Below are 26017 nucleotides of genomic sequence, written 5' to 3'. Positions count from 1 at the left end.
AAGAGAAGGAAAGAAACCTCCCATTTTCAAGCAGTTACTGATTAAATCATAAGAACACCATCGCATTCCACCTAAAGCATTCTTGTATTTCTTGCTTCACACAGGAAGAGGGAGCAAGCACAAAGGTTTGACTAAAGGAAGCTCAGCTTTTGCCCAGCTGAGCTTTGTGCAGTTCGTAATGGTACTTACAGCGAGCTGTTTGCATATAGGTTGGTTTGTTTCAAGTCTAGATACACAGATGCTTTGTTATCTCCCTTCCATCCTGCCATGAGAACTGCTCATAGCAACAGTCTTACTCACTACAGAAGGTAAGGTACATTTCAGACCCGTTTTTACATCTGACGAGGCAGTATTGGTGAAGGAAATGCCCACTGATGCTTATAAAGTTAAAGTGCCTTTTCCCCTTGGGAACAGGTCTGACAGGCTGCTCGGGTGCCTCTTCAATCACAGGCAGCCCAACTCTCCCCCGCTGAGCAGGGGCTGGGTCACAGAGAAAGCAGCCAGGTTGTGTAACAGGAACAAGGAGTCATCCTCTCTGTGGAGGAGAAGCAAAGCAGCTGGCAGAAGGCACAGCATCCAAACATCAGCCGGATGGGTGATGCCCATGCAGCTTCCTGCAGCTCTGCTCCTGTGCCTCTGCCAAAGGCAAGTGCTGCTCTCCATTCCTCTGTGGCTGCCTGCTCGCAGAGGTTCCAGAAGGAAGGTCAGGGTCTTGCTGTCACATCTGCTTGTAGGCACTGGTCAGTCAGGTCTGGGCAGTCACAGGCCTGCCAGGGCTCTCTACTGAAACCTAGCGTACAAGGAGGAACTCCAACACTGTCATTCAAAGCTACCTTCAGCCTAATGGAGTCACACATGGAATTAAGAGGATGATCTCAAGAGCAACAATTCCTTTAATCACCAGCCCTCTCTAATATACCCTCTTCAAAGTGAAAGCTAACAACCACAAGGAGTTCACTCTTGGCTCTCTGCGAAGCACAGCCAGCAGCACCTCCACATCCAGCCCAGTGCTGCAAACACATCCCTAACCTCTAAGAGCTAAAGAAGAACTAAAATGATCTCAGGAGTGCCTGATAAGGGGAAGTGACCAACAATTCAAGCTGGGCAAAGAAACAAGTATATAAGAGCACAGTAGGAAAACCAAAGTTGACTCCCAAGTTATTTGCTTGCTTTTGAACACTTTCCAGGTCTCAGCTCATTCTGGCATGGAAATAGAGGCTTCTCCTTGCATAGTGAGTTGTATCACTTTAGCTAAACTGATTCTAGTGGAGCAATGAGGAAAACACAGAAATCCATTGGATTAAGTTTTGGGGAGTTTGTTCAGCTAATAAAAACCCCAAGGGTTACCTAACCTTTATAGTGCACTTTCCATCTGATTAATAAAGGAGAATGGCACATAACCTGTCACCTTTCCTAGCACTCAGCACGTGGCCATCGCTACCTGCTCTGCTCACACTGGAAAGCCAATGCACCAGAAAGGGTACCTCTCCTCAAACACAAAAGGCATGGGGAAAAACCCAAATCAAAGTCTGAAATAAGATAAAATCCAAACTCTGCACACAGGAAAGATGCTGCGTGTGACAGGGCAGGGAACGGGGGCTCACCCCTAACACAGAGCGAGCAGAAAGTTGCACCCTTCTTTGGAACAGCCTCTCCCTCCACAGCTGCCCCTTACGCTGTTTCATCCTTCAGCACATCAACCATGTATTGCCTGAACTAGCAAAGCAAAGAAGCCACATTCCAGTTTGTCTTCAAGAGTGGATTTGATCCTTAGTTTCAAACGACATTTCCTTTTTTCCTGTTTAAAAGTGTCTACTTTTGTATTTTACCATTTTAGATGTAAAAAAAATATACATTATTTCCCCCTTCCATGCTTGTAGAGGGTATTTCCTCATAAATCAGGTCACTCACTGACCACAGACATCACTGTCTTGCAGGAAGAAGTGCTTGTGCTGACAGTACTGCTCTCCACTGGCTCAATTTTGGCATAGAATGGTTTGAGGACAGTGTATAGGAAATGTATAGGTCATTTTGTGACTCCAACCAACTGCCTCCACCCCTGGTTTTTTTTTTGACTGTACAATTAAAGAAAGTTTAAACAGGGCTTTGTAATGAAATAAATTAATTCCTTTGTGTTTCTGCATAAATAAAAGCCAAACATCACAGGATTAAGTGAGAATGAACTACACCAGCTCTAATATCCTGCTGATTCTGTCTTGACACAACGAATTCCTGGTGGAAGAAGTCCCAAGGAAGTTCTGTTCTAACCTGACCCTGCTCTTGAGGGAACAGTGACCTATAGCTCCCTTCCTCCACAGGGGGAAATCCCTTCTGCATCTCCCACTGACCTCTACTTTTCATGTGACAGAACGTAAGAGCTCCTAGGAACGTTTTCTGCTATTCTCTGTCACTCCTGATGTGGTGAAGTAACTTTTTCTTTGTTCTTTCTCCTTTTTTTTTGTGTTCTTTGGTTTGCACGATCGGGGAAGAACACAAGGAAAACTGAAAGAAGCAGAACCCCCAGCAAGGACCATCTCTAGATGTTACAGTGAAAGCTGAAGACTGAAAGCACACTGCCACTATCACCTATGGATGAAGAGGCATGGGGTCCCCCCACAACTGCCCCAAGTTTGTAGGCCTGACCTTTTGTTTGGGGGCTGACCATTGCCCTGCTTGGTCAGGTGGCACCACGCTGTCAGGAGAGAGGAAAGTGGCTGCAAACAGGCAACTCCTCCTTGTTCCTTCCCTGTTGCTCAGCCAGACTTTCCTTCCTTTCTCCCTCTTTCGAGTTCATTTTGCAATCCCAGCTGCTTTCCATTTGTTGGGGTGCTCAGTCTCCAGGAAGCTGACCCGTTCAGCAGCAACATCATCAAACCAGTGCCTCAGTGCTGGTGGTGTCTCCGCTCCTCCTAAGCGGCTGCAGCCTGCGCCTCCTCTGTCAAAGCTGGAAGAGGGGATTGTATTTCCTAATCTCCTGCAGAAGGCGAGCCTTGTCCATGTTGGCTTCTGCAAGGGCTATTTTCATGGTCTGAAGCTCCCTTTGCAACTCTGGCACTTCCTTTAACTACAAGAAACAAGAGATTAAAAGCAAACCAGGAGTCACCAGAGGTAATCCACAGGGCAGATCCGCCTGCACCCACCTGCTCAAAGAGAAAACCAAAGCAGGAGCTTTTGAGCAGGATGACACTGACACAGCCATACACATCTCGCTGACAACACGACCCAGTTGGAGCTGCAGAAGTACTTGCCAATACTGGTGCCTACTGACTTCCATGCCTGTTGTTAGAGCCAGCTCAGGCTGCCAGTGATGGCTGTCTAATGACTGTGTTCTCCCAAGACTTCACATTTCTAGGTGTAGGAACAAGACTTGCAGAGGGCTGATTCTGCCTGAAGATAACTATACAAAGAAAGCAGGGCTTGGGGAGTAAAGGCTCTGACCCAAATTCTTCTTTTCTAAGGGGTCCTAATACACCTCTAAAGAACTGTTAAAATGAAGATGATAGCTGGAGCAAGCAGATGCCTCTTGGCATTCCCATTTCTTGTCTCCATGAACAACATTAATTCTGCCCTTGAACACTGCCAGTGAGATCCCACTACAGTTTCAAGGCACAGGCCAGTTTTTAGCCTGGGCTCTCAGAAATACTTTTACCCAAGAATTTAGCCTTTGCATTTGTTCCTATTGGATTCAATAGCATAAGAAAATAAACTGAAGCTAAGCTATGGTGATGCTTATGTGCTCCAGCTCTGGTCAGGGCCCTGCTTCACAAGATGTTATAAACAGGAAGAACAGAAAGCCTCTGCACTAAAGCGAAAAGAGAAAGATGAGAAATGAGGTGATGTGTCACCAACTACTGAGCAGAATCCAAAGTCCCAGCCCAGTCCTGCATCAGCCACACTGCTCCCTTAATATGTATTTTCCATAGCAAGTGATCAATTTCTCAAGTAAACCTGGCATCAAACAGGGAGTTTAGATGAACGCTACATGCTTAAAAATGAGTCAATCACCTGAATTCCAGATACAGGCATGAAAATGGAAAGAAGGTTCAAACCAAACAGCAGAATCTTTAGGCAATTGGGAACTCCCTGGTTGCAAGACTTACTCTGCTCTGACAAAACACATCCTTCTTATGGGAACCTCCCAGTTGCTGTTATTCTAACAAGGAAGTGGACACAGTGGGAAGAGATGGAGTCAATCAGGAAAAAAAAATATCCCCAAAACACAACAAACCATCAGATTTCTGGAAGGGAACAAGAGGCTGTGCTGGGCAAGGTACTCTTACTTCTCAGAGTGCCTGTAAAAGGAGGTACAGGCCTGCTTTTGTGTGCACTCCCCATGTGCACCACCACACCCAGGAGTAACTGCAAACATATGAAGACAAACACCTTCATTTTCCAGCCTCCTGGCTGTCCAGACAGCAACAGGCAGCAGTGACTCACCTGCAGTCCATGTGCTGCTGGGGCTGGGGCTGCCTCAACGCACTCTGCCAGGGCCTTCTGTTCCTGAAGAACTGACACAGGTTTTTCCTGTTCTGGTGAGTCCTCCCCTTGCAGAGCTGGAAAGAAGCAGAGAAAACAGTCACATGTGGACATTTATAAGCTGGGTTCTCAGGGCAAAAGAGAAACTGGAACTGGCTTTTTCCCCCCTCTTTTTAAATGGGAGCCAGGGGAGTTGTGTGGTACGTTAGAATCTCATTCTCATTTGAAAATGGAGAAACTAAAGCAAGGGAAGAAGCAGTAGTCTGTCCTGTGTTAGCTCAAGGAAACATCAGGCATGAATTCAGGCTGCCAGTACCCTGGTTTGGGTCTTAACCTGTTCTGCCTGTGGTATCAAACTCACTGTGCAAACAAAACCACAAAAGCAGCAAGACATGCATCAATCCAGAGATTTACACAACAGAGAGGCCAAAGGACCTGGCTGTTTGCACTGAACATGGAAGATTATTTGCCCATTCTGTTCCAGTTCAGTTCCAGTCTCCTCCAGCACCAGGCACAGCAGAGCACTTTACCTCCAGCACAGCCCAGTGTGAAGAGAATGGGAAGAATATAGGGGTGAACAACCCAAGTTTCCCAATGTTGCTGACCTGTTACATAGAACACCCCATCATCTCTGCGCTTCACAACAATGTGATCCACTGCCAAGGTGATAGGGATAGGGCCAGGGGAGGTAGGATATACCTGGGGGTTGTCATCCTGGAAAGAACAAAGCAGAGAAGAGATTAACTGCTGTGACAGCTCTGGCAACTCTGCAAAGGATTCCCCTTGCCCCCAGCTTTCACAGGAGTAGCACTGCCAGAGCTCACCCACCACATGGAGAAGCTTGGCTCTATATACAAGGCCATGTGTGAGCCTTAATCTGTGTAGAAAGCAGTCCCACACATCAGAACCACGTTGTGTCATATCTGTAACAAAGGTTGGGGCCTATGGCTATCACCCTTGAAGGCTGTCCTCACAGTTGCCATCCTACAAATTCCCAATTCAAACACATAAGCCAACATTCCTTGGCCAAAAAGAAGCTAATATCCTTAAGTCTGGGGATCTTCCTGCTGCTGTGCAGCAGCAACACAGGGTCCTGCTTGACAGTGGAGCCAAAGCATTGACTGCAAAAAGGTTTCATCAAGAGCTTTTGTCAGTGCCTCCCTCCTAAATATCAACTACCTTTTACATAACACTTTTCCCCTGTTATTCTCTAAATCTTTACAGAAAAGGTAAAATATTTCCCATTTCAGTCAAGCACTTGGGGGAAGAGGCAGTTAATTCTCTGAGTCTGCAAACCAGGTCATCAATAAAGCTGGGGACAGAATGTGAACGTCAGGCTCCCAGTTTCTCCACAACCTGATCACAACAGTTCTACTGTGTCACTCGTTCATCCCTAAGGCAGTTTATAGAAGCAAAATGAAACAGTATGAGGGACACATAAACTCTATGTAGGCCCCACAGCATCATTTCCCAAGCAGAATCTTGCAAGCGAGCTCTGCCCAGGCTACCCCCTTGGGGGAGATCGCACACTCACCTTCAGTGTGATTTTGGCATCCACAACTTCTATCTCCATGGGGATCACCTCTGGGATTATTTCATCCTCAAGAAAGGGGCCAAGGTTGGTCAGGAAGGACATGAAGAGCTCTGCTGTGTAACTGTGGACCAGCATGTGAAGGAAGCCGTTCTGAACAGCAAGAGGTGAACGCACAGCAGCATCAGGTCCTACTTCAAAACGTAAGCACACTTCTGGCTGGGTCTTACCAGCTTCACCTCCCATAGGCTTCTCTATACCCGGATCTCCTAGAGCTACAGCAGAAAGATCTCATTGCAGAAGATATTAACCCAAAACAGGTATCTTGAAAAGCCCTTTACTATCCAGGTGCAGAATGGAGTCAAGTTCACTGTCCTGGTTTTGGCTGGGAGAGAGTTAATTTTCTTCCCAGGAAGAAGTACCCCAGCCCAGAAGCATTATTCTCAGGGCAGGAATAACTTCAGGGTTCCCACAGATAGATTTACTCACTCTTCTAATTCATTTCATACATCATATCCCCCTCAATGATTACTAAGCACCACAGAGTTTGACCACGGAGGCACTCTGAAAACATCTTTCAAATGCCAGATTTGAACCACTGATAGAAAAGATTCTTATCATTCACATTCCCTCACACACAAGTCTTACTCAATGCTAAATGCATTAAACATTAACACTGAAGTACCAGACAAAATGGAATATTCCCCAAGGGTGGCCAGTATAAATGCCAGTTATAAAAGTGCAGCTATCAAGCAGCAGAATCCAAGAGCAAGTGTCTTACCCAGATAGCCACGCAGATACTGCCACATTCCAACATTGTTCAGTTGCTCTGGAACCACGTTCATTACTTGTAAAGCAACTGACAAATCATCACCTCGTGCTTCTATTCCACAGTTCACCTCATTCATCTTCAGCACAAGGACTGACACCTGAAACAGCAAGTGACAAGCTCGCTTACTAGAGCAAACACCACTGCAGAGTTCACTTCCAGATTTGCTTAGAGACAGTATTACAGTGAAAAGGAACAGAATTCTGACCAGCTGAAGGCTGGGGTCTCCACTCTGTGAAGTTGAGCTGTTTACTTCAGGAGACACTCCACCCTTGTCCTCTGTCATCAGGCTTGTTCTACTGCATGTGTCATTGTGGACCTGAGGAAGATGCCCTGAGGAAAGAGGGTCCAGGCTGGGTTCTGAAATGGAAGTAACAACAACTCGATTCTGCCTTTTTTTCACATTTTAAGTCCTGATCTCAGCACTTACCTGAATCTCATGGCCTGAAAGCCTATACCTTCCTCCCTGGAACCCTCACTTCAGCTCTGTATTGCTTAAATTCATCTGAGCAGCTGGAGAAAGATGTTCACTGAAATGCTCAGTGCACCTTATTTCCAACCAGCACTTATTAAACCCTTCCTAAATGCTAGGTACCATCCACCCACCTGCACACATTTACAGCCCTTCCTCTAGGATGGCCAAAGGCCTTAAAAACATTGTTATGTGCAGGGGGCACCCTCCCCACTCAGTTATACTCCTCATCTCAGAGAAAAGGTACATCTAAAAGCAAAAAGAACCATTATGGGTGAACTATTCTTGATCTTCAAAAGGAGGAGTGGTGCAAATGAATTCCACATGAACACAGCACCATTCGATTGCCCATGGCAGAAAGCTGTTCACTGATGGGGGAGTGGGGGAGAGGATAACACCAAGTGCTTGTTACCAGAGTCTGTGAGCATCACAAAGCCATCACTGCCATCACTGTCCATGGACAGCCCATCCTCAGGGCCGCTCCCATCCACAGATGTGGTGTCAAAGGAATGCTGGGATGCTGTCCTCTTCATGGAGAAGAAACGTGTTCGGGTGCTGCCAGCCCCGCCTGGGGTCACTACTCCCTCTTCAGCTTTGGGCACAGGATCCCTACCAGGGGGAAAAGAAATGATAAAGGCAAACAGTCTTCAGATTACACAGATACTGGGCTGGGCTCTGAACACCTGCAAGACAGACTATAGTGTACTTAAACCAACTCCAAGAGATGAAGATCTAACCTATTTCTAATCCAAACAATATGGAAAGAAAGGGAGCAGTCAGCCTACATTTTGCCCTTCCCTGCAGCCATACTGCTGCTGTTGGACAGCACAGGAGGATGGCACTCACTTGGCTGGGGGGAGAGAGAGCATTTTCTGCATGGTGGAGGTCATCTTCTCCCGGCTCAGGCTCAGAGCATCTTTTGTTATAGACATGGCTTCTTTGGTGAAGTCCATAGTCACGTGCAGAGCTTCCTTTGTGGCATCCTTTGTGATATGCAGTGCACTAGACAACTCCACCTCCAAGTTCTTCAAAGGGATGAGTTCTGCCTGGCCACTGAGAGTGATATTTCCTCTCCCCGACGACTGTGTGTCTGAGGTTGGGCTGGAAGGGAGAGCAGGAGGGCTCTGAGGATGGCTGCTGGTCTCTGCTGGTCTTTCTGCAACCAAGGCTTCCACAGCTTCATGTGCTTCCTCTACAAAACCTTTCTCCTCTATGTTCTTACTGTTTGGAGCCGTACTCAGAGCTTCATCACTTGCAGATCTTGGGAGTCTCTCCAGTGATACACTGGTACCTGTATTTTCACTCCCACTGTCTTCTGGGACCTCTGCAGTACTGCACACTCCCTTCTCCGGTGTGGTCTCTGATTTCAGCTCCTTCTCTTCAGCTGCAAGGCCCTCCTTACTGTCTGAAGGAGAAAGCTCAGATTCGATCAGGCTTGTTGTGTCCGAGTCAAGGGATCTGGGTTCCAAGACAGATCCTGGTGCGGGGTTCATGACTAGGGCCACTTCAGCCGTGTGGAATATAACTCCTACACAAGCAGAAACGGGATCTAAAGGAGACCCAGTCACTTCCTGGGTATCTCGGGCCAACTGCTCCTGTAGCTCTTGCAGAACTTCCTTCATCCTGAGTAGCACCAAGTATTGGTAGTGGTTGAGACGAACTTTGACATGGACAGATGAGGATACAAGCACATGGATATCGGCAGAGGCTTCCAGCTCTTTATTATCTACTCCATCATCAACTTCAAAGTTAGCTTCTCCCAGGGCATCCATTGTCTCTGGGACCTTGTAGATGTTCTTCAGATCCTGGTCAGTCTTTGATCTTTGACAAACCCCGTGTTCTCTGGAAAGGTGCTCATCCTTTGAGTGATTGCTAAAGCTGGCAGAAGGCTTGATTTTCAGCTCAGAGGCTGCCAATTCCTGTCGTTTAGATATCTGAGCTTGTCCCCATCTCTTGGGAAGGCAGGCCCAAATGGAAAGGGGAAAAGGGTCAACAAAGCTAAGGGCTCTGCCCTTGGAGCTTTCAGCCCCCTCGAAGTCCAGGGAAAGCTCAGTGAAATTCATAGACCACAGATCTTCAGAGGCTGAGGGCTTGCGTGGCAGGTGGGGAAAGCCAGGATGCTTGCGAGGCCTCTCATCCACCTCATAGGCATGGCGCAAGAAAAGGGTGTGGAGGAGGCTGAAGCTGTCCTGACACCTTGGGAACTTGGTGTAGCTGGAGTGGAAGAACTCTGAACTGGCAAATTTACGGAAGAGGCTCTGGAGGTCCTGGCAGCTGCAGAGGGGAGCGTGGCGGGTGTTGGTGACCGTCACCTCCGACGTGCAAATGCAGAGTGCCTGAGGACGATCCCGATGGTCAGCAACTTTCCTCTCCACAGGGATGTTAAGCTGCGGTAAAGCAAAGAGAAGGGGACTTATCAAAGGCTGATCCTGGCATTGACACAGAAGGTCAGCTGTGGAATACACGAACAATCGAGAAGTCTCAGTCTAAAACAATCCCAAGTGCTGGACTAGAGTCTCAATTTATCTCTATCTGAAAGTTAAATAACATTTACAAATCAGGGAAGAGAAATGAATCAGACACAAGGGATTTTAAACTGGTTTTTGTTTTAGGTTCTTTTAACATGCACTGCTTATGCAGCAGCTCAACTTACAACATTCGCTTTGTTCCTTCTCTGCAAGGACTTACTATACCTTTTATGCCTTTAGCCTCCTCACCAAACTGCTAACGAGGGCGGTCAATGACAACCAACACAGGACATGGGAATGCTACAAGGGTCAAAGTGGTTTCCAAAGGCCAGAAAACAACTTCTGACTACATGAACCATTAATTTCTCCTTGAAACTGTTTTCATAAATACTGACTTGCTTGCTTATTCTGGACAAGAACTCAAGTGCCCGTTTTACAATCCATAGATCAAAGCAAAACCAGCACAAGTGGTAAACAGGAGAAAGTTAGAGAAAGGCAGAGGTCTTGTTTTCTCATTCTGGACTCCAAATATGTCCTGGTCTCATGTTCCTTCCACAACAGGGAGAGAAAGAACGCTGAAGACTGAGAAAGGAAGGAAATGACTGGTACCTTCAGGTGGAAGCCATCCAGTCGAACGTCAACATGCTCATCACGCTTGCCTGAGTTCTCCAGCTTATAGATGGCCTTGAACTGCTCCAAGCTGCGATAAAGATCCAGACAGAAGAGGTTTATCCAGAGCACGCTTGCTGTATCCAGAGTAAGCATCAGGCCATTCAGCTGTACATACAGGTTTGGGCATGGAACTACAATGAAACAGAACCAACACACTTTAATAGTAGCAGGAAAGGCACTTCAGGTGGTCTGCAGCTCAGTGTATAACCTGCACTGACAACACCAATGCAAAGGGCTTCAACATCCACTGGAAGACAGATCTCCTGACAAAAGGGAGAAGCTGTGGTGCACCACAGAAATGAGGTGTTTCAGTCTCGCATCAAGCCAGCTGCAGAGTACCAAAGGTGCAGTACCCAAAGCACCTTACACTCCTGGCTCCACTGCTAATCAATAAGGCTGAACCCTGAGTGCTGGGCAGACAGCAGCTCCTTCACTATGCTCCTGAACAGGTTATTTTACAAGCACTCCCCATTTCGCACCAGGCAAACTCCATTCCACTTTCACACAGACAAAAAACCCAGAAGAGGAGAAAGGCAAACAGCAGAAAAGTAACCAAAAATGAACACCCAGAGAATACGTAACAGGGTTAACACACCTGCAGATTCAGCCAATTCTTAATTCTTTAAGAAACTTATGAAAGAAGGTGCTAACCTTGGTGTATTACCTGGAAAGTCCTGATTGTCTGGGAAGTAATACTCTGTGAATTCAATGTGGATTGCAGAGACCTGATCAGGAAGCTTGAAGAATTTTCTACTACACGAAAGCAAGGTGGAGGGTTTCTTACTTTGTTGACCTGCTGTAGAAACCTGAAAACACACACAACGGGATGCACTTGAGCAGAATTCCAGTTTGGCAAAACAAAATGTCCCCGTTGCCCTGCAGTCTCCTGTATTGAATCCATCTCATTTATACATCAAACATACTTTTTGCATGAGTGCAGACTCTGGTTATCAATTTCCTCTGAGCATGAAAATTATCAGTAGTTCATATTTGGTTTAAAGGTTTTATGTGCAACATAATAATGGCATTTGGGTTCTCTACGCAGAGTTTTGATTGTCTTGGATGACAAAGGATTTGCATGGCTTGAATCATATCAGGTTAGATTTCTCTTTTACAAGTGACATTAACATCTCCAGCCACTGCTCAGATCCCTACCTGGTGAACATCCAGGTCATCCACTCGAACTACCACACAGCTGGACCGAAGACGGTTCCAGGGAGGGTGCCGGAGTCGTGGCAAGCTTGTGGGAGGTACACGGCCTTTCTCTAAGGGGCTTTTATGAGGACTCAATGAAGGATCTGTTGGGATGAAGAAGCAGAACCAGCAGGGTTTTAGTCATCTTCTTCACAGCAAACTTCACCATCAATACCAACAAGTATGTGTTTACAGAGCAGATTTAACAGCCCCAAAACCAAACAGACATAGCTACACAGGAAAACACACTCAGGACCTCTGAAGGAAGAACATTGTGAAAGACAAGTCTGCTTTATAGCAAGAAAATACATTCTTCAGACAGGCTTTAATTTATTCCTCACATATTTATTTATGGAGAAACTCAATAAAAAACTACAGCTAGAAAAAGGAACCTGCTGCAGTGTTATTCCAGTATGATAGCCACTGCCTCTTGCCATTATATTTAAGTTTTTTAGCATGGTTTGGATCTCTGCACCAAACCAGCCTGCTAAACTGAGGACAGGCATCTAGAGATATTGCTGGATGGAGCAAAATTGTTACCATCTCCTGCTTTACTATGAGTTTACCATTACCTGGTTTCTTTTTGAAGGGGGAAAGCGGAGTCCTGGCAAATGCAGGGTCCATTTCTTCATAAAGCTTCTCAACCTTGCTTTGAAATTCACTGACCAACTTCTGTGCCCACTGCCCCCGTGTTTCCATTGCTTCACTGTACCTCACCCAGTGCTTGCAGGCATCTCCTGCATGAAAGCAAACATTCTGCCTTTAAAATTGAGGTTCCTGTACACACACAACCCTCCTGGGCCCCTCAAATACTTGCAAATCTGTACAGCATTCCTCTTTATTGATATCAGACCTGGAATACACAATATACAGCATTCTAAGTGCTTGTGAAACAAGCACAGGCTTTCACACAACAGAGCTGGTCCTACCAGCAAATGTTCCAAATTGAAAGTTAGGAAAAATGTCAAGGTCGCTTTTCCTTGATTCTTCAGTTAACCACAAACAGATTTTCACCTGGGATACATCCCATAACCCTTCCAAATTCATCAGGTACACCTACGAACCAGATACAGAGCTTAAGCAACTGAAAAAGAAGCCAAAGTTTCAAATGTATGTCTTCATAACACACAGCAACTTATTCCTTTCTTTGTACTCTGCTCTGCCAGCAACTTGTCAGTCATCCACCAACAGGTAAATGAGGTTAACCTTGCCCATGAGGATTTAAGTCCTTTGTGCAGCCTTTCTTCCAGTCCTGCCTGAAGCCATACAGCATCACTCTTCTTCAACTCTTTCTGAGGTTGTTGCTTTTCTTCAAGCCTAAGCTTCTGTCTCCAAGTGATTCTGAAAGGCTCTTATCTTTTCCTCTCACCTTTTTGCTTTTTAAGTAGTTTTCTAGCTTTCATGCTTGTATTGAATTTTGGATGTTTCTTTACATCAATGTTAAAAAAACCCAAGACAGCATGGAAAATAAGCAAGCCTGAAGCCATGCAGCATCACTGCTCCTCAAATTCTTTTTTTATCCCCCTCCTCAAGCTGGGAGGCCACACACTCCCCTACCTGCCCTGTGGAAAGGGTAATAATCAAAAGCCATCCTCCTGAAGGTCAGCTGTATGGCACCCCCCAGCATCCCATGCTTCAGAGCACCTGCAGAAACACAGAGCAAAGAAAACCATGATCAGCTCTGCAATCCAAGTCCTGATCCAGGAGAATGCAAAACATCACTTTGATCACTACCACTGAGTGACTGTCACCGTGGCCAGTGTTATGTGTACCAAAAGCTGCACCCAAATCTTGGCCTAGGCAAGGAAAAGGACAACTGAATGTGACAGGCCAAAGAGTTTGTATGGTAAGAACCAGACCTAGAATCTCAAATACCAAAATGCAAGATCCCATTGTTTCCCAGCCCCTATCAATTATACTTCCCACTACAACAACCAGCACTTGTGTTTACACGTGGTGGTAGGGCCAGTGAAATAAAGATAGAAAAAGTGATCTAAGATGTTGACAACAGCAGCTCAGGAGACAGTGGTACACAGACCAATTCAAAAATATCTGGAATAGTGGTGGACATGGGTAGGAGAATATTTTTTTTACCTTTTTAAAGGAATATGCATAAAAGCAAAGAGTACAACTTGGAACAGAGATGGCTGTGCAGAAAAAGGGGGGCACATTTGCCTCAAAAGAGAAAAGAGTACTTAGAATTGTAGGGGAGAACTGGGAGCAAAACAAGCACTAGTTAGCAAAGGCTTGTTTGAAAAGAACATGGTTGGCAAGTCTGTCAAAGGTGGCAAAGAATCCTTGCAGCTATCCTACTGTGAATGTCCTGAATGTTGTCAAAACAAACGTTTTCTCACCAAGTGGAACGATCAGCCTTTATTCCCACTGCTCAAACCAGACTGCTCCTACAGCAGAGCTAACATTTTAACCACGTCAAACGGATGGATTTCCCTATGTTTGTCCAATGAAGATTGGACAAAGATTTTCTAATACCCAGTTCAGACATACAGGACTGATCATCAGCCCCCCATCAGCCTGAACAACTGGCTATTGCCTTATTGGGAAACAGTAACATGGAAGATGCTTGGTTTTCAGAGGAAAATCCTCATTCGAGACACAAAATTGATGACTAGATTAGTGTTTGCCTCCTGCAGCGTCCTCCTGATGCGTCCCTCAGTTACCTGGCTCTCGAGTGTGGCTGTCATCACAGATGTGCAGATCCAAGTGTGAGATGAGCAGGTGATATGATGACTCTTTCATGTCATGCTTATCAAAATATTGGCCAATGCTACTTGCATTCGGGCTGACTCCGAACGACTGAGACCAGGACTGCTGGGTACTCGGTGCAGGTGGTGTGATCTAGGAGGGACAGACAAGCTTGGTAAGAGCTAATAAAGAAGAAAACAATAAAGGGGAGAGGTTACAATGCAATTAAAAGCAACTCATGCAACCTTCCAGACTGCAAGGCATCTATTCCTAGAAAGCAGAGAAATCTGGATCCTTTCCTATGTTCTCCTGAGCAAAAACCTTTGCCTGTGATCACGCTTCCCCTACATCAAGCACTTACCTTGAAATACACTTTAAGACTCATGGACAAAAAAGGGCTAAGTATTCCTGCTAGGAATCCTGACAGGATGTTGCTTGCTATATCGTGTACCTGCACTTGGTGGCCATAGTTAACGTAGTTACTGCATCCTGGGCCTGGGACTAAGTGAAAGTCTTGAAACAATAAGGAATTCATGGGCACAAATCAGATCTTGGTTGTGTTCGAAGGACCAAAGGAGAACATTCTGGATTGATGGCACCAAAAGGATAAGTTATTTGACAGGTTTTCTTCCCCAAGAGAGTGGTCAGTGGTGGAGTCCGCATCCCTGGAAGCGTTCACACACCATGTAGGTGACCCCCTCAGTGACATGGGTTAGTGGTGGCCCTGGCAGTGCTGGGGAATGGTTGGACTTGATGATCTTAAAGGTATTTTCCAACCTGGCTGATTCTAACCAACTCCTTTAGTCGCTTTATTACCCAACAACAGCCTTATGTGATGCTGATCTGATACCAGGTAAGCCTACCAGTTCCCTAAGCAAGGACCAGGTATCACACAAACAGAAACTCTCTCTTGCCTTTTTCCTGGCAGGCCAACATCAAAAACATGACTCCCTCACCTGTACAGACTCTGGTGCCAAGCTTTTCCTCTGCTGGGCAGACTTCTCCATGGCTTCACTCAGAGACTCGGCATATTTCATCATTGCTTTCAACTGAGAGTCTGTTAGCACCCAGAGCAGGTCATCGAGGAGAAACATAAGCTTAGATGCCATCACATTGCAGTCTTTGGTCTGAAAAAGCAAAGATGAGTCAGGGACTTTAAGAACTGCACCCATATACACACACCCTCCATACTCACAGAAGCTGTAGGAAAATCCCCTAGGAAATACTCTGCTTTGACATTTGGCAAGAACACAGCTGTCTCCAACAGAAAACAGAGAGCAATACAGCAGCTTGAGCTCAACACTTGTGAAGGAAAAGAATGGCCGCTGAGGAATGTGTGAGGAAATATGCATCATCACCACACCAGGCAGTGAGACTGTATCCTGGGAAGTATGGAAGAAACTCCTACCCTCCTCTTGAGGGAGATCTGGATCCTCCCCTGGTTGGTAATGAGTCTCAGAGGAGTAGTAACAGGATCTTGATCACCATTATCAGTGGCATCTGCTTCTATGCGAAGTGTCTGCCAGGTGAGCTCTTTGAATGTCAAAACCTACCCAGAAGGAGAAAAATAGGAAACTGCTGAAATTTTCAACAATTTCAAAGATTAAAATAAATGCTTAAAAGACCTGGAATGGAACAAGGCCACAGAAAATCACTCAAGACACTTTTCTTCTGCGACTCCAGTACAAAAGCAGAATTACATCCCAGGTAACATCTAACTCCCTCTCTCACACCGAGTTTACAACCAGACTAACTACAAAGGCACTCAAAACTCCAGTTTTACTCAGTTTAGAGTAGCTCAGAGAAAGCTCTGAACACAAGTCAATTCTCAGCCACCCTCTCCCAGCAAACAGCAGGCTCACCAAAAGCTCCTTACCATCACTATATAAGAACTCAGACACCAGCCCAATTACCCCAGAGGTCTGGGACATGAGTGCCACCCTTCTGTGCCCATTAGCACAGGCAACATCAGGTAACACTTTACCTCTCCCCTCTGTGGATCAGTAATGCGGGTGAGTCGCAAGTCACTCTGTTGCCAGTTTGGGTTGACACTGTAGCCTTGGAGCTGCCATAGCTCAAAAGATGCATGAAAGGCCTTGGAATGAATCTTGATGGTGATGGAATTGACAACAATAAACATCCCCTCCACAACCTTTTCAGCAAAGCCATATTCACTGCAAAGAGAAGACCCCTCAAAGTCATCACCTCTTACAACAAAAGGCCCAGTAGGTGTAAGGCTACATACAGAGAGGCTCTGAGGTTTCTAAGCAATATTAGAGCCACTTAAATGTGAATGCAGAGGGGCCAGTCATTAACCATCAACAACACCCATACCCCAGCAACACATTACAATGAAAACATGGGGCTCAAGATCTGACCTTTGACCTGCAGCAAGAGCAATGGGAGACTGTCCATTGGGTGGCCGAGGCTCTTCGCATGTTCGCATCTCTACCTCCACTTTATCCAGGTACTGCAAATACAGAGCAGGGGAGCAATAAATACAAGACCAGGACTCAAGCTCAGCCTACCAGCCTTAGATCTGAGGCTCTGTGGCAGGAATAACCCCATCTCTGCAGTCTCTTGATTCTCCCAAGAGTCTTACATGTTAAAGCTCCCATTAACTTTGGGCAATTGGAATCCCCATAAGGGGGGGGGGGGAACAACAGAAAGCAGGCACACAGTTCCCCTGGACTTCACTGAGAGCTCAGTCCAGCTCCATCCTGCAGTGAAATGTGGGTCTTGTGGGAGGTCTCTTGTGGCAAAACAGGACTATTCTCCTGTGTGCTAAGGGCCTTGAGGATTTAGGTAAAATGAAGATTTGAGCGTGCACTTCACAGTTTCCCTTTGTAGAATTTTTCTTACTTTGGAGAGATCAAAAGGAGTGAGGAAAAAAGGGATGAACAAGAGAGGAAACATTACCAGGCAGATCGGGTGTGTCTTCAGCTTTGTCCACTGGATCTGAAACAATAAAGATGAGGTTACAGAAGTTCTCTCTGCACTGGAAAGTTTGGGATACTGCAGGAAACCATCCGAGTCCAAAGTCTGAGCCCCACTTTTCTGAGAAATGACCACAGCAACAATCCATCACGTCTCACTGTATCCAGGCCAAACAGGCTCCCACAGACAAGCGAAAAGACATTTCAACCACCAGACTTATGAATCCAACTTAGCTTTTGAATCTCACGTACCACAGAATCATAGAACAGTTTGGGCTGGAAAGGACCTCAAGATCATCAGTTCCAAACCCCTGTCATGGGCAGGGATACCTTCCACTAAGCCATGTTGCCCAAGGCTCTGATCAGCCAGCCTTCAAAGCTGCCAGGGACAGAGCATTTACCACTTCTCTGGGCAACCCATTCCAGTGCCTCACCACCCTCACAGTAAAGAACTTCTTCCTTATATCTAGCCTGAATCACCCCTGTTTAAGTTTAAACCCATCACCCCTTGTCCTATCACTACAGTCCCTAAGGAGTCCCTCTCCAGCATCTTTGAAGGACTCCTTCAGATACTGGAAGGCTACTACGAGGTCTCCACACAATTTACTTCTCCAGGCAAATCATCACGGGTAACAGGCATTCTGCAGATCAAATTCTGATTTTATCATGTTCCTTTCTGGAGAATGTTCTTGTCCTTAAAGTTCACAATTAATTCCTGCTGTTCCTGGCAGTCAGGTAACTCTTTTGAAGACTGCACAAACCAAAAAGATCCATTTTATTTTCTCACAGCAACACATACTTTGCAGTTGTTGTAGGAGGGAGAACAAATGCTCGTTACTAAATTAAGCATATCTGACTCTAAAAACAGAGCAGATCAGATGAGTGAGACAGGCTCATTTTACTGTCACTTGGCAAAGTAGAATCATATTTCTTTTATAGAAAGTCTCCTCAATATATTAAAAACTTCTGTATTCACGTAATGCAACTACAATTAGCACCACCTGAGATTAAACAATCTGGCATTTCATATCAAAAAGGGAAGAAGGACCTATAGAAGAGTTAGTTCTGTGTGCAAAAGTGCAAGTGCATGCACAGTTAGTGATGATGCATGGAAACGGGTGCCAGTGGGCATAAAGGATGACTGACTGCAAAGTGCAGCTTTTCACATGCACTATTCAGGCATTTCTCACTAACTGCATTTTCAACAATTTAGCCTGAAGTTACATTTATTTTTATAGCATAATTAGGCTTTCAGAGAACTGCACTCCATTCCTCCCTGCTTCGTATTCCCGTTGAAGGTCTGTGTTACCTCCTTAGCATTAAAAGGAAACCAAGTCAGTGGGATTAAGGGAAGACACAGAAAACTCCTTTGCTATCAAAACAGCAGGGAAATGGGAGTGAATTACCAGAGAGGTCTGTGAAACCTAAAGTGACACAGAGGTGATGAACAGGGAATGACTGTTCACTGCTTCTTCCAGTAACAGTACCATGAGGTTATCAACTAAAGCTAGCACATGAAGGTTTGGTACAAGCAAAACCCAATGTAATTGAGCTGTGAAATTCTTTGCCATAGCACACTCTGGATACTAAATACGTGGGTCCAGAAAGCATCTGGGCTCATTCCTGGAAATTCATCAGTGGCTATTAAATAGAGACACTTCACTGCTGGGTTAACAAGTCACCTGAAGATGAGGAAGGACCACAGCACATTCTCCCTGTGCTTCTTTCAGCATCCTCCACCATCTGCTGCCAGCCACCATCAGGAGTGGCCTTTGGTGAAACCCTCGTTGTTAGTATTGAATCAGCAAATCTCACCCCTAAAGCACAGGGTTTGATCTGTGTGGATCAAATCACATCATGATTCTCCATCAGAAATTCCCAAGTGACAAACAGAAGTTGCCTATAGAAAGCCTCAGCTGCGGTTGGGGATGCAAGCGCAGCCCCCCCTGCTCACCCTGATAGATGCCTTGTTGCAGTACACCCGAGTGATGGCAAGCCAGGTGGGCAGCTCCAGCACATTCTGCAGCACCTCTTCATCCAGCTCCAGGTTGGTCAGCTGCCCTTGCCCTTTCAGTGTGCTCAGGTTGATTTTGTCTGGAGAGAGATTCTTAGTAAACCTACAAGAGAAGAAAGAAGCGACTCTAAAATAACCCCAGCAAAGCTGCTAAGATTAGATTTTAAGGGAGCCATTTTAAGTGTAAGAAGCTGCTTGCTGTTTTGTTAAACCATTCCTGACACTTCTAAACCCAGAGCACGTTGGCTCCTCCAGGAAAAAAAAAAAACCAACAAAAGATCTTCACACTTTGGCATTTGAAGAACTTCTTTGTTCACTTGTTTTAGATCAAATTCAAGTTTGAGAAACGTGAAAATTCATTCTAAAGCACTGGGAACCTAGAAGCCAGCAAAACTGCCATAGGACAAAACCAAGAGGAACTGCAGCAGCTCAGCAATTTTACTTCCCCCAGAGTTCCATTATCTGGATTCTTTTTGAAGTCTTCGACACAGGAAAGTACAAATTCATTAATAAATTAACTTCTATGGCTGTCTCTTTAAACACCAGCCTCACATCCAGCCTGCTCTTTGGTCAGCTGGTCCATGCACACAGACTAACTCCTCTCCTTTTGGCAACCAGCACCCGTGGCTCTCTCTGGTTTCAATTCCTCCTCCCAAGGGCTTCTGTTGTTTCCACCTCCCTTGTACGCAATGCAGTTTGGTATCTTCAGAAACCCTAGGTGCCTGAGGTTTAAATACAGTGAGTGAAACTATTTCAGCTGTACTGCTCAAGAGCAGCGTATTCAGGTGTAGAACTGAACACCCCTGACCTGCTGTCCTGGTTTCAGCTGGTTTTTTTCCCCTAGTAGCCAGTGCAGTGCTGTGTTTTGGCTTTAGTTTGAGAACAATGCTGATAACACACTGATGGTTTAGTTGTTGCTTACCCTGATCAAGGACGTTTCAGTCTCCCATGCTCTGCCAGTGAGGAGGGAGCAGAGACAGGACACCTGACCTGAACTAGCCAAACAGATATTCCATACCACAGCATGTCATGCTCGGGATAGAAACTGGGGGGATCTGGAGAGAAGAAAGCGATCGCTTCTCAGGTCAGGCTGGGTACTGGTCAGTGGGTGCTGAGCAACTGCATTCTGCATCACTGCTGGTTAGTGTTTTGTTAAGTTTTTTCCCCTCCTTTTCCCTTTTAGTTTTATATTCTCTCTCCTTATTTCCCTTTTCGTTATTAATACCAGTAGTATTCTATTGCACTTTAGTTATTAAACTGTTCTCATCTCTACCCACAGGTTTTACACTCTCCTGATTCCCCTCCCACCCAGTCCGGGGAGGGGGAAGGCTTTGGGGTGTGCAGGCGGCTGCTGGTGCTGAGTTACTGGCTGGGCTTAAACCATGACATTTGATTTAAACCACCATGGCCCTTAAGGGCCATAAGAGCCAGTTTAGAGGGCAGCAGGCCTCAGAGGCTGTCTGTGTCTCAGCAATACTTCTCCAGGACTGCTGTCTCTATCAAACAACCCTTCTGTGCAGAAGGGGCTGTCACCAAGGTAGCTTGCAGTCTGCAGTCACAGGATTCAAAGACTTCCTGCCAAAGTACTTACCCACTACTGCAGCTAGGACTTATTCCACACATTCCTCCATGCTAATGCTAATTCTAATGCTGTACCATGGTCCAAAAAGGGGAAGAGAAAGCAAGAAGGGCAAGAGAAAGACCCTTTTGTCAACGTAAGCAGGATTAGGATCACAGTCACATGCTGCCACTCTCTTTCCCCTGCACCAGCAGTGTGGGGACTTCTCTGTGAAAGGAACAAAGGGCATCTTGAAAAAAGTCACTGCTAAAAGAGGGGAGGAGGAACCAGAGCAGCACTGCGGGGATGGCAGCTGACGTGGTCACCACAAGAACACGAGGTGCAGTGCAGAACTGGCTGAGGGGCCAGAGCAGCTGCTGGTCAGTCAACCCAGGGTTTCCTGGGGCAAAAAAGTGCCTTTTCAGAGCAAATGCTTTGTCAGGAGAAGGTCTGGTGGATGATGACAACCCTAACTATTCTATGATTCTATGAAGAGCCAATGATGTCAACTCTATGCCACTGATGCACCAGCTCATGGGAGAGGAGGGTGGCACAAACAGCTGTGAGTTTTTTACCTTGATCCGTGCTGCTACAGAGTCTTCTACTGCCACAGAAGCCTGTGTCAGACATTGCTTGTGTAATGCTGTCACCTCCCTCCCCTGAGCCAAAAGTACACACTGACAACTGATTAAAGGCCAAATTTATAACGCACCTGTCAGCATCTCAGGCTGACACATTCACTTTAAACTTGTTACTCCCTTTAACCAGAGGCCCTCTTGTTTAAACACACCCAGGAAGGTGGCCAAGTCCAACACAGCTTCTGAGCATCCACACAATGAAATAACACCTTCCAAGCGTGCTACAGTAGCTGCTCTGCTGGTGGGGAGATGCAGGTGTATGCAGAGTGTCTGCAATACAGTACTGTTGGGAGCACCCACAAATCTCAGGTACTGCTGAAATTTAGACCAAATACCTCCAGAGGCAAACACATGAGCATCCTTGATCTTGCGTTAGAGAACCAGGTCTGCTGAAAGCTGTGGTAATCATAAAATCATCATAGAATCATGGCATAGGGTTAGGAAGGACCTTAAAGCTCACCCAGTTCCAACCCCTGCCATGGGCAGGGACACCTTCCACTAGAGCAGCTTGCTCCAAGCCCCTGTGTCCAACCTGCCCTTGAACACTGCCAGGGATGGGGCAGCCACAGCTTCTCTGGGCACCCTCACAGGGAAGAGCTTCTGCCTAAGAGCTCATCTCAGTCTCCCCTCGGGTAGGTTAAAGCCATTCCCCTTGGCCTGTCCCTACAGGCCCTTGTCCAAAGCCCCTCTCCAGGCATCTTGTAGGCCCCCTTTAGGTACTGGAATCAAGTAGTCATGTCCACTTTGGGATTGGATACTCATAATAAAACAAACACAACCTGAACAGGTAGGTAATAAAAAGCACTTGGCCCCATTAAGCTCAAAGGCTGCTGTGGGCAGCGATCAGATTACAGCTGGGGAAGAGGCTAAGACTCAGAGCAGCTTTCTCACACTTGTAAAGAAGGATCAAAACGCTGGTGTCTCAGATGCTCATCCCAAGCTAAGCGTGCTTAGATGGGGAAGCTGCTTTCAGCTAGTAATGGAGAAGAAAAACCTAAGGACACATCTAAACCAGAGCAGTACTTCTGTTTAGTGTATCAAAAAGAACAGTAACATAGTGAAAGAGCACTAAAGCTGTGAAACAGGATGCTGGTGGGGAGTGGTGGAACAGACCCACCAGGGGATAAGAGCTTCCTACTGAAATTCAATAAAAATCATTTTGGTAAGGATTTGCACTGCAGTGCTGAGAACCCAAACCCCAAAGCATTATATTTAATAGGCTTGGGCAGTTTGGCTTGCCACAGTTTCCCTGTTTAGTCAAATGGGGATAAATACCACCTTTATAAGGTGAGATCAAGTATCTGCTACAGCTGAGCACTGTTAAAAAAGCCAATAAAAGAGGCCACTTTCAAACAAAAGACATAAAGGCACATCACTGGTTTTATTTTAAAGCAATAGAGGGACTTCCATGAATCTTACAGGCTGCTAAACACACCTGATGTACTGCTCTTGGACAGCATCGGAGGAGTTCAAACCACATCCAAGTTCAAACACAGCGCAAGCAGCTGCTGCTCCAGACAGCTCACAGGGAGAGCCCTTTGTCCCAGCTGGAACAGCTCAATCCTCTTCCTGCAGAATCTGCCACCCCAGTATTGCAGCCATGTGCCAGTGCAGGAGCACCAAAAAGTGAAGCTACTTCATCTGTTTTCTTTTCTAAGCTAAATATAGGACAAAAGAGTGAAGAGCACAGATGGTGAAAGCACTGCAAGTTTTTAGGCTCTTCTGCTCTAGGAATTTAAGCTGCTAAAGCACAATACAGGCTACAGAACACAGGCTAAGCCTCTAAAACACATTCATAACTCGGCTGTGTCACCAACAGTAAAACCCAGCTTTAAGATCACCACAAGTGACCACTGTCATTCGATTAGACATGGGATTCATTTAATCTTAGCACTTGGTGTGAAACAGCTTTCCTATTTCCCTGATCCTGCTCCCTGTAAATCTCCAGACAGAAAGGGAACAAAAGCACACCCCATGCAGAAATGACTTCAAATGAAGCCACAACAAGAGGAACAAGGAACTGTTTCACGTGAAGACTGAACAGCAGAAAATAAAGGCTGTTTAATGATTCAGCAGCAAAATTCTTCCAGGCAAATAAGCAGAACTGAAAGAGCAACCCAAAGGGAGTGTGAAGCTGAGGTATTTTGAGGCAACAAAGCCGGGATGGAAGAGCATCATCTGTTTTATACAACCTTAAACTGCGTTCAAGATGCATTTCTGCAGCACATCCACACCACTTATGAAAGGGGCAGGATCAGACCAACCACCCCAAACACCACAGTAAGTCCAACCAGCAGGAAAACAGGTAGAGCTGCAGAATCTGTCAGGACATCCTGTCCCCCTGGAACCCCACAAAGGAGACACAGGGAAATGCCAACCACGGGCCCAATTGGAGGGATGAAGAGGGAGGTTTTGATCAGGAACGCATTGCAACAGTGCAAGGTAACAGAGGCCAAAAAGCAAAATGAAGTAACAGCACCAGTAAGAAAAGTGTATTCACTAAAGAAAGAAAATGATCCATACTCTAGGAGGAGTGGTACAGAGGAATAAAACCCCGCTCTATTTCAGCCTCCATTTCTAACCGCTCTCATCTACCTCTGCTTGCCTCCTGACAAGATGACTTGAGTTCAGAACCAGCAAAACATGCTGATCTGAGGTGGAATGAGACAGCCTGGAGATCTGTGATATTAGAAATACATTTAAATTAGCACTATGAGCAGGTCAGGCAGCAGCTCTATGGCCCTCCACTCTGGTACAGTGCCTAACAAGCTGGAGTACTGAACAACCAGTGATTTAGACTTGCCACAGAGACACTTCATTGAGGAGACTGCTTGCTTGGAGTTTGTGGGGATTCTTCTGAGGTTCCAGAAACCTTCAGGATCTACCAGAGAGCCAGGATTCACAGCTCTTACCTCCCTGCTCCAGCACTGACACCACGCAAGCCTGCACAAGTCACTTCAAGCCCTTCACTTTGGTATCTGAGCTTCTTCACCAGTAAAACTGGAAAGGACTCGATCACCTGCAGCTCCCAGTGCATGGAGAAGAAAAGCACTGTGCAATGCTGTCCCTTCGCTATGCTCAGAGATACACCACCTCTCTCTTTCATGTTATTCTGATCTTGCAGCAATGCAGGGGGAGGACGTGCCCGTGGCCATGAGATAACACAAGAGCCGTTAGATCTCACGCAGCTCTTTTCCATTCAATGGCAGGGAAACTGAGGCACAGCCATTCACTCTAGGTCAGTGGCAGAGCCACAGCTGAAGCTGCATTTCCTGACTCACACGTGAAGCACCAGCTGATGGTCTTCCTCAACGCACCTTTTACTGCCTTTAATGAACTACACTGGAAATGACAAAACACCAATGAAAATGCCAACCAAACGCACGCCAGGCCTGTCAGGAATCGCAGCGTTCCTTCTTGCCCTCCGTACCTTTCACTGTGCACTGCGTTCCTTTCCTCTCTTCCACTTGTATCCACGCCGCCCAGGCCCACAGCTATCCCGAAGGGTCACAGCCAATGCAGCCCTCAGTCGGCACCGAGGCAGAGCACTGAGCACCGGGGACCGGGCCGGACCGGGCCGGGCACCTCCCGTACAACGGGGGCCTGAGGGCCCTGCTCCCCGCAGGACGCAGCCCTGAGAGCCGGCGGGGCTCCACAGCCCCAGGCCCTCAGTCAGCGCCCCGGGACCTCCGTCGCCACCCGGGGCGCGGCAGCTCCACAGCCCCCGGTCCTCAGTCACCCCTCCGGACCCTCGCAGCCCACCGTGACCTCGGTTCACCACCCCCGGGGCCCGGCAGCCGGGCCCTGCGGTCCCCACATCCCACAGCAGCCCCTCGGAGCCGGGCCCTCACCCACACCTCCCCGCAGCCCTGCCGGGGCCGGACGCGGGTGCCTCACCGGGAGAGGTGCTTCAGGATCTGCTTCTTGATGATGGCGGCCATGCCGCGGGGTCAGGCCCGCCCGCCGCGGGACCCCATCGCGCCGCCACCTCCCGCCGGCCCCCGCGCGCCGCCCCGCCGCGCCCCCTGGCGGCCCCACCGCACGCCGCAACCGAGGGACCGACGCCCGCCCCGGTACCGGTGCTCGGCATCATTAGTGAGCATCATTAGAGTGAGCATCATTAGAGCGGGCATCATTAGAGTGAGCATCATTAAGAGCTTCACCCTGTTAACGCGGTGATTAGCGGGGCTGCCGGTGAAAACCCGCTTAGCATCACCTCTTATAGCCCTTGGTCGGCCAAAATGAAGGTTTGTATTAAGGTGCTCACACTACGACAATCGAAGGTGAAATACAAGCCAGCGAGGTGCCTGGATGAGCACACACCATCCTAACTTCAAGCAGCTCCTGCGCTAGTTGTAGCTGTGCATTGTAGTGATGACTCCAGAGCCGGTCACTTCAGTGGCACGAGATTCCAGCATGGATCACACTGGAGCATTTCCCTTCCAAGGCGGCGCTCAGCAAAGGCAGACCACGGGGAGGCACGGGTCTGCTGCCTGGCAGGACGCCGGAGCCCTGCCCCAGACACT

The 26017-nt window shown here is 46.9% G+C and overlaps 1 protein-coding gene across 2 annotated transcripts; it reads right to left on the bottom strand.

Annotated features, from left to right (window-relative positions):
- Window positions 1-2105: 2105 nt before the first annotated feature.
- BLTP3A (bridge-like lipid transfer protein family member 3A) lies at window positions 2106-25524 on the bottom strand. Of its 2 annotated transcripts, none has more exons than XM_061471938.1 (21): window positions 25389-25524; window positions 19236-19398; window positions 17265-17402; window positions 16724-16815; window positions 16330-16519; window positions 15754-15894; window positions 15302-15472; window positions 14321-14498; window positions 13200-13286; window positions 12215-12379; window positions 11604-11746; window positions 11113-11254; window positions 10386-10579; window positions 8155-9695; window positions 7721-7917; window positions 7045-7196; window positions 6789-6936; window positions 6011-6282; window positions 5082-5190; window positions 4438-4553; window positions 2106-3064 (listed from the first exon to the last, which is right to left on the bottom strand). In XM_061471938.1, the coding sequence occupies exons 1-21, from the start codon at window positions 25430-25432 to the stop codon at window positions 2939-2941; spliced, it is 4509 nt and encodes a 1502-aa protein (XP_061327922.1). In that variant the 5' UTR covers window positions 25433-25524; the 3' UTR covers window positions 2106-2938. The 2 variants fall into 2 exon arrangements, with proteins under 2 accessions (XP_061327922.1, XP_061327923.1); XM_061471939.1 differs by having other exon boundaries at window positions 17265-17303.
- Window positions 25525-26017: the final 493 nt, after the last annotated feature.

This window comes from Pezoporus flaviventris, unplaced genomic scaffold (genome assembly GCF_033815535.1).
Source record: "Pezoporus flaviventris isolate CSIRO_AGI_PZ_B2104156 unplaced genomic scaffold, CSIRO_AGI_Pfla_v1 ptg000069l, whole genome shotgun sequence".
NCBI classification, from domain to species: domain Eukaryota; kingdom Metazoa; phylum Chordata; class Aves; order Psittaciformes; family Psittacidae; genus Pezoporus; species Pezoporus flaviventris.
Note: the sequence above shows the minus strand (reverse complement) of the source record. Positions and strands in the feature narration are given on the sequence as shown.